This window comes from Pocillopora damicornis, chromosome 12, assembly GCF_964200805.1.
Source record: "Pocillopora damicornis chromosome 12, jaPocDami1.2, whole genome shotgun sequence".
Taxonomy (NCBI): domain Eukaryota; kingdom Metazoa; phylum Cnidaria; class Anthozoa; order Scleractinia; family Pocilloporidae; genus Pocillopora; species Pocillopora damicornis.
This window is the reverse complement of record NC_142681.1, coordinates 21,079,188-21,092,991: the sequence shown is the minus strand read 5'-3', so window position 1 is coordinate 21,092,991 and position 13,804 is coordinate 21,079,188. Positions and strand designations below refer to the sequence as shown.

At 36.3% G+C, this 13,804-nt stretch overlaps 2 protein-coding genes across 3 annotated transcripts in view; one reads left to right on the top strand and one right to left on the bottom strand.

Annotated features, from left to right (window-relative positions):
• LOC113665172 (ubiquitin carboxyl-terminal hydrolase 32) overlaps nucleotides 1–5,233 on the top strand; it is a 20,732-nt gene extending 15,499 nt beyond the window's left edge. The window contains exons 28-35 of the mRNA XM_089190521.1: nucleotides 1–13; nucleotides 96–173; nucleotides 574–813; nucleotides 1,219–1,291; nucleotides 1,541–1,786; nucleotides 2,164–2,460; nucleotides 2,851–2,943; nucleotides 3,214–5,233. The exon at nucleotides 1–13 is cut by the window's left edge and continues 166 nt beyond it. Coding sequence (XP_089046647.1) covers nucleotides 1–13; nucleotides 96–173; nucleotides 574–813; nucleotides 1,219–1,291; nucleotides 1,541–1,786; nucleotides 2,164–2,460; nucleotides 2,851–2,943; nucleotides 3,214–3,384 — 1,211 coding nt within the window. The 3' untranslated portion in view covers nucleotides 3,385–5,233. The remainder of the gene's footprint in view (nucleotides 14–95; nucleotides 174–573; nucleotides 814–1,218; nucleotides 1,292–1,540; nucleotides 1,787–2,163; nucleotides 2,461–2,850; nucleotides 2,944–3,213) is intronic.
• Nucleotides 5,234–5,780: 547 nt separating this feature from the next.
• Nucleotides 5,781–13,041, bottom strand: LOC113665173 (extracellular signal-regulated kinase 2). Of its 2 annotated transcripts, none has more exons than XM_027180830.2 (14): nucleotides 12,680–13,041; nucleotides 12,470–12,568; nucleotides 12,284–12,313; nucleotides 12,076–12,166; nucleotides 10,777–10,850; nucleotides 9,887–9,943; nucleotides 9,477–9,515; nucleotides 9,072–9,196; nucleotides 8,888–8,946; nucleotides 8,481–8,561; nucleotides 7,989–8,287; nucleotides 7,475–7,798; nucleotides 7,229–7,360; nucleotides 5,781–6,801 (listed from the first exon to the last, which is right to left on the bottom strand). In XM_027180830.2, exons 1-14 carry the CDS (start codon nucleotides 12,743–12,745, stop codon nucleotides 6,640–6,642), a joined length of 1,638 nt encoding a protein of 545 aa, XP_027036631.1. In that variant the 5' UTR covers nucleotides 12,746–13,041; the 3' UTR covers nucleotides 5,781–6,639. The 2 variants fall into 2 exon arrangements, with proteins under 2 accessions (XP_027036631.1, XP_027036632.1); XM_027180831.2 differs by having other exon boundaries at nucleotides 7,505–7,798; nucleotides 12,680–13,034.
• Between the last annotated feature and the right edge of the window lie 763 nt (nucleotides 13,042–13,804).

Genomic DNA, 13,804 nt, shown 5'->3' with positions numbered 1-13,804 from the left:
ATTGTAAGGATGGGTAAGTTTGTGTTTGCTCCTGATCCAATAAGGTGTTTTCTAAATTAAGAAAACCAATTTGATCTTTTTGTATTTGTATATAGTGATGCAGGGGACTATCCGTTTGAGCTGCGGGCAGTTCAGAAGGACGGCCTCATGTGTGCATGGTGTCCATGGTACAGGTGAGCACTCTTACTTTATTGTACCTCTGTATGTTTTAGTGCGGCTTAATGTGCCTGGGAAGCAAGAAAGGCACTGAGCAAAGCACTAGGCTTCCACCACCTCCCAGTACAATAAAATTTGTTAATAAGTAGGCAGTGTACAACGTAGAGTCTACCTTGGCATGAAGTGCTCGATGCTGTGGTAGCAGAGCTAAGTATACATAAGTTAAAGAATCAAAGAGGATGCATCGATTCTCTGTGACTCTGAGTTTCGCGCCTAAGCGCTCATCAGACAACTTTCTGTCTGACGAGCCCTTTGGCACGAAACTCAGAGTCACAGAGAATCAATGCGTCCTCTTTAATTCTTTAACTTGTGTGTGTAAGGTATGATTAAACAATCTTGTGTCTTTGCTAACTGTAGGTTCTGCCATGGCTGTGTCATTAAGTGCAGTGAGCAGGAGTTTGGCAGTAGCAGTTCATACATAGCTATAGAGTGGGATCCAACTACACTGCATCTCAGATACCAGAGCTCACAGGAAAAAGTGTCAACAGAACACGAGAGTGTGGAGAGAAGCAGGAAACTGCAGACAGAACCTATTGACTTGTATGAATGTTTCAGAGCGTTCACTAAAGAAGAGGAGTTAGGGGAAGATGAGCTGTGGTATGTACATGTCTCTGAAATTTTAATTTAGAGTAATTGTCTCAACAACATCAACAAATAGCTATTTTGTTGTAAGGATTCCTGGGCTGAAAGTAGCAAAGATTTAGTAAGCTGTGCGTGATGTGGAGTAATTTACCATAGCGTCTTGAAGTGAATATCACAAGTAAGCAACACTGCTTGAGTCTAACACTCAATGCCATCACGGATGACCAATCACGAATCAGATTTAACACACTTGACTAACTATCAGCTCTCCACTTGACTGTACTAAGAAGTTCTGATCAGTTTGTCAAAACTCCAGTTACTTTCACTGGTTACTCTCACTAGTAAAGCATGCTACAACACATCCTCGTTCACATCCCTTGCTATGAAAACCACTTATTCAAAACTATATCTAAATCTTAGGTATTGCAACAAGTGTAAGAAACACAGATTAGCAGTGAAGAAACTTGATATCTGGAGTCTCCCCCCAATTTTGGTAAGAATTTAGTTCTGCTCTGATTCTTTTGTGCAGAAGTCCAAACTGGTGAGATTATTCTGATGTTGGTAATAAGCTTTTTAACTCGCTGAGGAAAAAAATCTACTTAATGCTTAAGTGTTTTTTTTCTAACTCTGGGACGAGGTGTACTTTTCTATTTATGTGCTGGAAGGCGTTGAAGTAGCTGATCCTAGCTGCATGTATCTTATAACTACTGTCCACTTGTGCCGTCTTCTTTTTGCTTTGTAGATTATTCACTTGAAGCGGTTTCAGTTCGTAAATGGCCACTGGGTAAAGTCTAATAAAGTCGTGCAGTTTCCCATGGAAGGTTTCGATCCTTCAGCCTTCCTGGCCAAGCGATTTTTTCGCCCAAATAGTGCAGGGAACTCAGAGTCAGGTGGAGTCACCACAGTAAATGTCAAGAGCAGCGAGGAACCTGAACCCGAGGAGGAGCCTGGAGACAAGAAAGAGGAAGCGTCCCGCAAGGGTAGCGAGGTGAGGCTATTTTGCACGCTTGTGTACTAGGTGGTTCTGGTGTCAGCATGGAAATGATATTAAGGTTACACTGAAAGAATTGCACTCAGTCTTGATCACATACTTTGTTTTGTTGATATGGTGTATTTAATGATATGACATAAAAAGTGATCCTAATCTTCCACCGACCATCTTTCATACTTATAACAACAACTTTGAAACAAATTTTGCATCTGGTAGTAATAGCTGCTTACACTTTGAGGAGGGCTCTGAACTCTTTCCGTAGAATCTTACCCATATTTTATTGCATTAATATTCTTTCAGGTCATACACTTTACTTCCTTTTAAAAGTGACACAAACTTAACTAAGGATTACTAAATGAAGTATATCCCAACAGGAGTCGTCTTCCCAGAGTTCATCTGGTGAACTGAGTTCCAGTCAGGTGGAACTAAACCAGACCAGCAAACCTCCTTCGTGCCAGTCCTCTTGTATAAGCCTCAACTCAGCTAAAGTCCACCCTGAGGGGATACTGGAAATGAAGCCTGTTGGCGATGCCACCGTAAATGCTACGATCTCTGACGTCACGGAGCTAAATTCTGTAGATGAACGTAGAAGTGAAAGTGGCAGCATGGCAGCGTTAAGGAGTGAAGGTTCACAGACAGAGACACCAACCTATCGTATTTATGCTATGTCGGTATGTCTTATTCATTCGTGTACTCTCAAGCCAGTCAGATAAATCAATATCAAAAATGTCCCTAAGTATTTGAATTAATTCTCCTGTTGGACCACTGTTTTATATTTCTTTGTCCCTCTTAACTGACTTTCGGCCTGGGTAGGTTCTTAGTATGTTCTGAAAAGTTTGGTTAATCTCATCCTGAACGTTCTTATAAAAAGGTTTCTTTTATTTAAAAAAAAAAAAGTGTTGAATCTGACCACATACAACATGAACAAATCAAGTGTATATCTTAAATATTTAATACGTTTATATGAGAAACCCATTGGTAGTACGTTTGGTACGTGTCAAACACGTCATATTGGTCTGGAACGCCTCTCGTGAACATTCAATATGCTTTGTAATCGTCAGTGTCACACTGGAGTACTGGGAGGAGGGCACTACATTTCATACGCGCACAACCCAAATAAAAGATGGTACTGCTACAACGACAGTAGTTGCAAGGTTAGTTCATATATAAATACTTGTGGGGGCGGGGTGGGTGGAGGAAGAAAAAAGAACAGAAAAAAGGAATAAGTCTAATAAGAAAACAGAAGTGGCGTGCGTAAAATTTTAGGATTTTTTGCTCTCTGCTTTCTGTTGCCTCAAAAGGTGGAAAGATATTTGAGAGTTTAAGAGGCACGCAAATGAAAAATTAGTGAACGTGTGTGAATTCAGAAAAATCGACTTCCTTGTTTTTACCATGACCAATGAGATAGTTATCTGTTTTTCCAGGAGTGTGACAGCACCAAGCTACAAAAAGACTCACCCTACATGCTGTTCTATCAGCAAGACGGCATGGACGAACGAGCGTTTCTTCCTAACTTCAGTGGCCAAACACCAGATTCTGCAAGTGACGACGAGGAATATGAAAACGACGTGAAAAAACTTTGCATCTTACAGTAAAACCCTAAAAAATATTCTGCACAGGAACAAAACTAATTTAAAGACAATTTTTCTATTGAAACTTTTATGGGATGAACTCCTACGCAAATGTAAATTATCAAAAATGCTGTAAATATATCGACATAGAAATTTTATTTTTAAATTCCCCTGGTATCACACAAATTATGAAAGGAATAATATTAGCGTACCCATTATTTGTTTGTGTGCTTTAAGCTCGTTGAATTACTTTTTTCGATGACATTCTTCTGTGTCAATGTGCGACATTAATTTTTTCCGGGAAGGGGGTCTGAGTATTATGGGAAATTGAATGAAAACTAATTGTTTTTCCCATTTTGAATGTTCTTACGTAATCTACTTAAAGCCCTGTGTATTTTATAAAAATGCACAGAAGACTTGATTTAACCTTGATACGAATGAGAGCCGCTGTAGATTTCTTCATTAACTCTCAGTAAGGAGTTTAAAGAAAACCACGACTGCAACGAGAACGTAGCGAAACGAAAGGCTTAATGAGCAGAACAATAACTTTGACCCTGCGTCGTAAAACGTTATACATTTTCAAGTCCTTCTCTCCAAGGCAACAGCGTTAAATCGCCAAATTTTGCGCACTCTGAGAATGAGAACTCCGACAGTAAAGTATTCACGTTTTTCCTTTAAACTCAAACCTACATTCACATGCTATTCTGAATGGAAGGTCTGACACCGTCGTAGAAGGCAAGCTACTCTCAAAATTTTCAGGAGAAATTAAATATTTATTTCAATCAACATTTTCCCAGGCCTTGCTGTTGTGACATTCTAAACTCCCTTTTTCCAAGATCCGTCTTTATTAAGAGTGAAAGAAGACAATGAGGTTTTCTTTTCAAAAGAATAAGAGATTGTGCGAAGCTCTAAATATACAAGGGGTCTTATCAAGTGTTGTGACACGACACCAAATTTCGTTTCATGCAAATAAACGTGAAAGTAATTTTTTGCTTAGATGGACAAACACGTGAAAGGGTAGAAAAACCGAAAGGGAATGAGCACACTTAAGGATGGAGAAGATAAACATTTATCTCAAATGATGGACTTAAAAAATTGGCTTATTTTGAAAAGTGCACAAACTGTTCTGAAACCCCTTCGAGATTGTGTTCCAGCAAAGAAGTTGAAACAATTCTCAAAACTTAGCAGTGCAGCAAAATGACTGTTTAGGTGGCTGTAAAGAAAGTTTTTGGGAATTTAGGTTTTAGGATTTTTAAAGATTTTTCTAATTAGCGTTGTAAAACTTTACTTAAGTAATCTTAATAGCCCATCTAAATAACGGGAAATTTTAAAAAGGGTACTGACGATGAAAAGTACTTAATGAGCAAACTGCTCAAAGAGCGAAAAAATTAAGTGATCAAGTCTTTAGCTTGAAGAATTTTGTTGTCAAAAGCCAGTTGAGGACATCAGAAGCTTCCATTTTTCTCTCTCTTTTTCAATTTTACGGCAAGTTTTAGTCAGTTACATTATTATCTAGTGCACTACGGTCAGCGTCTCTTGAAAGACTGGAGAGATTTTTAAAGTTGTCCAAAGCAGTCTGGGGACTCCAGAAATGCAGTCTATCCTACACTAAGGTTTAAATCCTGCGAGTTATCAGTGTTAAATTAAGCAGTTTGGCAGATGAAATTTTTCCTCCTTCTTTTCATAAACCTCCATAGTTTTCTGTTTACAATCTGTTTGAGATCTTTACATGCAAAATGTCGGTGTTTCCAGTTGATGAAGTTCATTATACCTCTCGTATGTTTGTACGTTACTACGCTCAGAACTCTTGTTTCTGTGTAGGAGCAAACGTAATTAATTTAGTACCTTAAGACAATAAAAGATGCTTCTGTAATTTTGCCGTTTGATTTTGTATTGATATGATTTGGGTTCACAAAATTCTTCCATCTACTTTTTGTCTCAACAACATTCAGCAGAGTAGGCTGATATCCTCTATTCAGGGAATGTTTTGAGGTACAGAATACTATAATAGAACAATTATTGATACTAAGCTTGGGAGCACAGCTTTTTAGGGCCCAGGTAACATTGGTCACTTTTGTACAGAAAATGAATTATCATTTCTATATTCACAACTACTTTCTCAGCCCTCAAACTCAGAGGCTGACTCAGACAATTGCATACAACACAGCATTTTGTACTCTCTACAAGACACGACAGATTGTTCTGGAAAAACCCCTCTTGGAACCTAATTAGTTGTTATATTGATCATAGGAACTCCAGGGTCATTCCCAGACCTTTTTTGGGGGTATCTCGAACTTTTTAGTGCAGGCAGGAAAGTTACTTTGGTGATGAGTACTGTAATTCATAACCAACATGAAACTTATTTCTCTTCCTGCAATTTTTAGAAGGTGGAGTCAAGAATCAATTGACAAACTACTAGGTAGGCAACACTAGGCTTTGAAAGTTTATTTTTGACAAATCCACAGTTGACAATAAATCCTCAACTTTTTCCATAGTTGTACAAGAGACAAAAATATGCAACAGAAGCAATATGTACAAATCTACCATATTTCCTCTTCCAAAATATAACTTACTATTCACAGAAATTTCAAGGAAATTAGCTGAATTCAGTTGTGGCCAATATAATGTAAAGAGAATCAAAATGTAGAGAGAATGACAGTTTATTGAACTCTTCCTTGGTATGAGCATTTGTTTCTGAGTTGTAGCCTTAATTTAATGTATTATTTAAAGTTACCCTGACATGTAAGCATCATATTATAGAAATACTTCTCAAAACAACAATTGTTCTTTGAAATATCACAGTTTTCTAACTCAATTTTCAATACTATCATCTACAAAATCTTGCAAATAAACGCAAAATTTAAATATTGGGTGGAAAAGATGTTTCCTTTAATTGTACTACATATGGCAAAATAATACTCTGAACTGCTGATAAAAAATGCTTTGATGTGATCACTTTTCAATTTAGCAGGTAATTAAGAGATTTACAATAATTTTTACAATCATTTGGCTGCTGATATAATTTATTTACAATTTGACTAACTCAATAATTTTTACATAAAAATTGTTAAAGTAGTACTTTCCCAACATATAAAACTGTGGCAAAAAGAAGCTAAGCAAAATTCAAAGTCTGCATAAATTGATTTATATCTTTATTACACTTACATACTGAATAAATTAATTAAGTACAAAGTTCCCTGTGGATAACCTCAGGAAAGCAATTGAGAAATTTCAAGCAATAAAACGGTTCAATTATAAAAGAGCCTATAGATAATAAATTTACCAAACTCTGGATTGTAGAGATTTTAGTGAACTTTTTGATATTGTTCCATGTGTTTGTGCATAACTTTCAAAAGGGGATCGACTCAGATTTGGATTGGGGACAGGTTTCCTGGCTGGTCTGTGTATTGCTTTAGCTGAAGGAGGTCTTTGAGCTGGAACCTAAGAACCAAACAAGGAGGTTACTTATGAAATTCAAGTTACACATATATAGTAGGTTAAAGGACCATTAGAGAGTGCAACAAGATCAAGTTCCTATCCATACCAATATGGGTAACTAATGAGGAAGAAGACTGGAAAACTAATATATATCACAAATTAAAAAATAAGAGGTAAAAATGAAAACAAGCAAATAAAACAGAAAGAAGGGAATAGCCTCATTCTTACAACAACTCCTGCTTTGATTAATCTAACCCTTCAACTCACTCAATGAATGAACAGATGGGACTACATTATCTTCAAGTGAACAAGTGATACAAGTAAAATACTTTATACAGGACACTGTGTTCAATAGAAAAACATGTTCTCAAGACTAGCATGCAAGGTAATTAGATTTGAGAATAAGGAGTTAGATCAGTTGAAAACTTACGAGGCGAGCACTTGTCACTTGTAGAAGTTTGTCAGCACTATTACTACGTGTGATTATGGTGTTCTTGGGCTTCACTTGTGCAGATATGGGCCTTGCACGTCCTGCTGGGTTTTGCCTCGGTGGGGACATAACCTGTAAGGACAGGAAACAAATCTTCTGTGATTTGAAGGTATACAACATAATAATTAAGAGAGATGAAGGTTAAGGAAAGAGTAAAAGCTGACTAGACAACTGAACTGTGCTTACACTGTCATTTTCTAAGCTGTGCCTTCTCACCATGCTCTTTCCAGCAGAAGGTGATCTTTGGTGCTGTATCTTGGTAGTTCTTCCAAAAGCTACAGTCACTCCCTCACTCCTATGAACAGGTGATTTGACTGGTGAGCTGTGTGTGGGTTGGTGTGCTTGAGTGATGCTTGAAGTATGAGTGTAGTTTTCAACTTGTTTGAGGGGCTGAGACTCCCTCTCCTGCTGCCTTGCTTGCTCAGCAGCCTGTGCATGTTTCTGCTTCTGATCCTGAAGAAAAATCTCCCTTCTTTTTCTTCTGATGGTAGTTTTCTTCTGAATGATACTCTGCCAAAAAAACAATAAAGAGAGGTTAATAATGAGTATACCATCTAAGATGTGTCACAAAATTTACCACAAAAAATTTCAACTGAAAAGTCCAAAGCTATTAAAATAACTACAGTCACTTTTTAAACAATCCCGCCTCAAAACAAGACTCTTTCGTGACACTCAAGCTGAAATTAAGCCTCAAACCAACCTCATAAAGTTTAACACGATACTCCTCCACGCTTAACTGAACATCGTCATTCAGGGCAGGAATCACATCATAGTCCATTGATGGTTCTTCTTCAGGGTTGTGAAATCTTGCTACATATGGATGACTTAAAGCCTGCTCTGCTGTCAGTCGCTTGTCAGGGTTAAACTGAAGTAGTTTTTTCAACAGATCAATTCCATCTGGTGGTGCATTTGGAAGAATTTCTTCAAGACTTTTCTTAGGTTTGCAGGTCATTCTGTCTAACACTGATGAACTGTATTGTGACTTGATGCTGTCAATATCTATGATACACAGAAACAAGATCATGTTAATACAGCTGTAACAGCAAGTAATTTTCAGAAGAAAATGACAAAAAATTAATTTCCTCCTTAGCAAAGGAGTTAAAACCATGGGTGTAACATTAGCTAACACTGACAACAAACTGCAATTTCACACTATCGCAGAAATGAGGGATTTTGCCAACAGCAACATTACCTTGTCTAGATGGCGTTGGGATTATTGTCATAATTTTCTCTATTTGATCTAAAGTTGATGTTCCTGGAAATATTGGTTTCCCTGCAACCATAGTACAATTGTTAAGAAAAAATGCAAAATACAGTATGGGTAAAGATGATTTCTTCTTCAGTTTTTACAAAAACAAATACAAGTTAGAATTTCCCTCTACTCCAATTGGGTGGTTCAGATACTCTTAACTGAATGGAAGCCAAGCCTTATACTGAATTACCAGTATTTCACATACAATTGACTGACTGTGATAATTTGAATGCCACACTAAAGCTTTTGGATTATGAACAAAGAAAAAAATTCAGCTGAAAAAATGACAATGAGAGGAGAGAGGTGAGCATCAAGTAAGTTCTTCAAGTGACAGATTTTGAACTTACCTAAAAGCATCTCTCCTAAAATACATCCTAGAGACCACATATCTACACCCTTTGTATACCTGAGAGGAAGAAATGATAAAATAATTTTTACGATGATTGTAGTTAACACTATGTCAGACACGTTTAGAAATATGAAGTTAAAGCTCTTGAACTTATTAAAGATCAAGAGATTCTCTTGCTTTACCTTGGTGATGCTAGCAGAATTTCAGGAGCTCTGTACCAGCGTGTTGCCACATAATCTGTTAAACTTGGATCACCAGCTTCTTGCGTCATACTGGTAACTGATCTAGCTAGACCAAAGTCACACATCTGCAACGTGCAAATTAATCAATCAGGTAAATAGAAATACTATGAATCCTGCCTAAAATGAGTATTTTTCATCCTTGCTATTTTCATTCAACGAACCTGGCATGTTACAGTAAAATATTCTTTGAGTATATAAACACAATAAAACAACAACAGCACTACATCTGTATATTAGAATGAATGTGAATGAATGTGCTAAAGAAGGAGTACATCATAAATCATAGTTTATTCCTACCATTCTAGCTGGAAATCTTGCAACATTTGATAAAAATTTATGACTTACTTTAACAAAACACTCTGAATCCAGGAGGACATTACTTGGCTAAAAGAAAATTAAGAATACCTTGTAAACTTGCTTTTCGACTCATTTGCCAAGCCTTTTTAAACAAATCCTGAGATAATTTTAATCCCATCAACTTCCACAGTCTGATTAAAGTTTCTCTCTTCTAGCTGCCATACATCTCCATATATATATATATATGAAGAGAATTTGGTATTCCATCAACAACCTCTCCCTACTATAATCCCTATTTGCTGGATGATGAATTACATTTTGAAAAGTTACATGTTATACTATAATTTTTCAGCATACTTTCCACTGCATGTTAAGCCAAAAAAAATCTTTTGAATACCACTCAGCTTTGCAGAACAAATATGAAAATTAGGAAGATGTACTATGAATTATTATCATACCTTTTGATCTCTGTGTATGACATTTCCTGAGTGTAGGTACATAACTGCCCTAAATATCTGCAGCACAAATAATCACAATATTACAAACCATATATCCAATATACTGCTGATAAAATGGAAGGGTTCTCCCTCCTGATGTCACAGAAGGAACTAATTACCATTAAAGGGGCGAATAATACCACCATCCAAAACATTCCAAAGATGTTACAACTTGCCAAGAACAGAATAAAACATGATCAGCAATCCATAAATTCTTACATGTGAAGGCACATTTGTTCATCTTAAAAATGACTAGTACGTTATGATAAATATAATGTCCACTGATGTTAAACAGCTCCTCATATAATGAGATGATAATTTCCAACTATACATCAAGATTTTAAATTTAACCTTCAAGATGATTTTCAAAGTTTTGTGAGTACAAAATAATGTTTGTATCCAGAGAATGAAAGCACAAAAAATTCAGAGTAGATTTTAAATGAGAATTTTGTCTTATGACCATTGAACAATACAGAAAACTCTCAAACAATATTGATCATTGGTGAGAAAAGCACATCACGCTTGATGCCTTCCTTTGACAATAAATTAAGTTAATTAAAAGCTTCTGGGAAAAGTTCTTCAAAGATCTTCAGCCATTTAGAGCACTTAGATTTATGCAAGAGTTCTACTCTTCAAAATAATTGCCATAATGGTCTTCAATAAATGTATGAGGCAAGTTAATAAACCCAACTCTGACAGGTACAATTTCCCGCTTAATATTAAGAATTGAAATGCATAGAAATTTAAATGATACAATATTATGATTCCTCAGTGCCTTCTTCAGGAGAAGTTACCACTGTTTTCCACCTGTAATCAACTTTATACTAATTTATTAAACTGAAGTACCTTACCTGATACATAATATATCTTTTGTGTATATCTTTAAGAATGTTTCCTTTCTTTATTACATTATGAAGATCAGTATCTGTCAGTAAAATCAAAAGTGTAAAAAACACAGCTAATTCCTAATTTTGATATAAATGTGTTAACTATTTCAACTGATGATGTAAATCACTGGTCAAAATTCGTACATCCTTTCATAGTTGTAAGTAATGTACCATAAGGCTTACAGGTGCTAACACTAGGATTTGACCACAAAGCTGTGAAATGGAATGCAAAAATGACAATTTGAAAAGCTATTAGGGACTAAAATAGAGAAAAAGGTTACAAATGGTTCTGTCTTTAGGATCGTTCATCATACAAGTATTTCATGTCCATGCACTTAAAAATCATAATAATAGATGAAGAAAATTTGCAATCCAAATCGAACTGTGCTTGAAAGTTTGACAACTGAAAGAAAGTTCATAAACTTGTATTACCCTTGCTCTTTAGGTGGAGTACTCTTAAAACTTAGAGAAATTAATGTTAAAATTACTGACTTGCAAGCTGAAAATAGATCTAGTCCAATCACACTTGTGCACTGAATCACTCGTGCAGCCACAAGTTCTTGTACAATTTCCAAAGGGATGAGTTAATCCAAACCCCTTAAGAATTATGAATATTAAACGTTCAAATCACAATACACAAGTTCTAGAAATATGAATAAATAACACACCAAAATACATAATATTGAAAATGTCAGAAACCAGACATTCCCTCAAAATACCATATTGTTGATTTGCTTTTCTTCTTTATCTGTCACGAATTCAAGAGCATAATGAATTGCACGGATTACCGAATGTTATGATTAATAAAAAAGCACGATGCTTCATCGTTGGTGAACAAATTTCATTCTTTTCACGTAGAAAGTTGTGTACTGTTTAGTGTTAGGCCATAGAATTACACTAGCTTCCTCGAATATCGGCTCTGAAACTAAGATACTCGGCATGCTCACCTAAACTAAGAGAACTAGAGCGAAGGAAATTACTCAATATAATCGAAGGAGGCCGAACATGCAAATTACCAAAACACGATAGGAAACAGACGCGATCCCATTTTAGCATAAGCTAAACGAGTCGGCTATTGGCCCTGGACGAAATGTCTGATTTTAAGCAATATGAACTGGAATATTCCAAGGCTCAACTTAATGTCGGTTCATAAAAATCATGTATGTATCACAAAATCATAGTTTCAACTAAAACCCTAAAGTTGAATGAACAAATTCTATGATTGGGATTCAAAACTCACAATTAATTCAAAAATTAACTTACCCATATATTCAAAAACCAGGTAGATGTCTTTATCATTATCTGCTTTTATTACGTTTAGCAGTTTGATGATGTTGTCGTGATCTCCAAATTCCTGGAATAAACACAGGACACGGAAATCAACATTTCGCGCAGAAAATGAAAGACTACAGCGGCACAAAAATATAACTTCCTCTACGAAAAATTTTCACTAGTTATTTAAATTACATACCTGAAGAAAACAAATCTCACGAAAGGTTCTCTGTAATACAAAGTATAACACAATGATGAGTAATAATTACAATTCCGTAATTTCGAGTGGTTCATACAGGAGAGTACTCTTCTTTACAGATCCAAATATTTCATAGAAATAGCGTCCAAAGTACATCACGCGGCAAAATTTATGTACAACACATACCTGAGCGTCAGTTTGGTTTCTAAAAGCGTCAAAAATCTTTTTGACGGCAACGACTTCTCCCGTTCGTCGATCGATAGCTTTCCAGACGATTCCATAAGCCTAAAAACATCGTGAAACTTAGTAAGAGCGAACACGCCGGCAAATCGATAACTCGCGGTGAAACATGGCGCGCATTGCGCAAAATCTCAACGATAAAAGCCAGTTACTTACTCCTTTTCCCAAACGTTTCTTGATTTCATACTTCTTCGTTATGTGTGTATCTATTTCAGCACTCATGATTCAAAACTTCGTCACGGAGAACAGAGGAACCCACGATGAATTTCGCTCAACTATGAAACAATACTAAGCTTGCATTGTGGTTTAAAACAGAACTCAATCGATTCTTTGTTCTGATTGGTTTTCGTAAATGGTTTACGATAAATAGTTGCTATGGCACCCATTGGAGACCGTACTGATGTCATGTCATCTATTTTAGACTCATTTCATCGTTATGTAATTTGTACATCGCAGGACTGTCAGCCATCCTGTGTGCCCCAATATTTCCCGTGTGAATAACGCGTAGAATGCCGAGTAAGACATTTAATTAGAGGTATCCTTTTAGGGTGATGACGCAGTTTTTACGGAAAATGCGTAGATTCACTTCAGCTTACCAGCCCGTGACAAACCCGACATCACAAAATTGAGAATATTGATCGATCTAAAGGTTATCAGAAGTGTTCAATAGAGCAAAACCAAAACATTTTAAATTATGTATTTTGTGATATCAGCTGCAATAAGGCGTACCAAATCTTGATTCATGTTTTAGTTGCAGAATTCTATTTCAGAGCAACAAAAAGGAACCATTAGGTTTCTTTCTGTGTTCAATTTTAGAACACGATCCTCGTGTAGAATGACCGTTTAGTGAATAGCTTTATACGGGGTGATCACATGTCAGCATGGCGATCATTAAAGCTCTATGTCGTTCACGTGCATAGAAGGCATGATCAAGCTTTCATCTCTCTGACTCTCCCTAAAATGTGTTCGTGAACTTTTTGTGATAAGCATCTAAATCTACGCAACTGAAGTACTCCAATAGCGAGAATTCTACTCTCAGTTTATGACGTCATAGACCTCCTACTTTATGTTGTTACTAATTGAATTTATTTTCAATTCGGGAAAATGTTCCTCCCTGAACAGAAGATTCCTGCTACGGATAATACTTCTTTGTTTATTACATGGTAAAAAGATCGCCGAGTTCGGCGGCTAAATTGAACTTAACCAAGAAACTTTTGTGCAAATATGTTATGAGCTATGAACAACTCTATATCTGCCTCAGTTATCTTAATGAATATATAG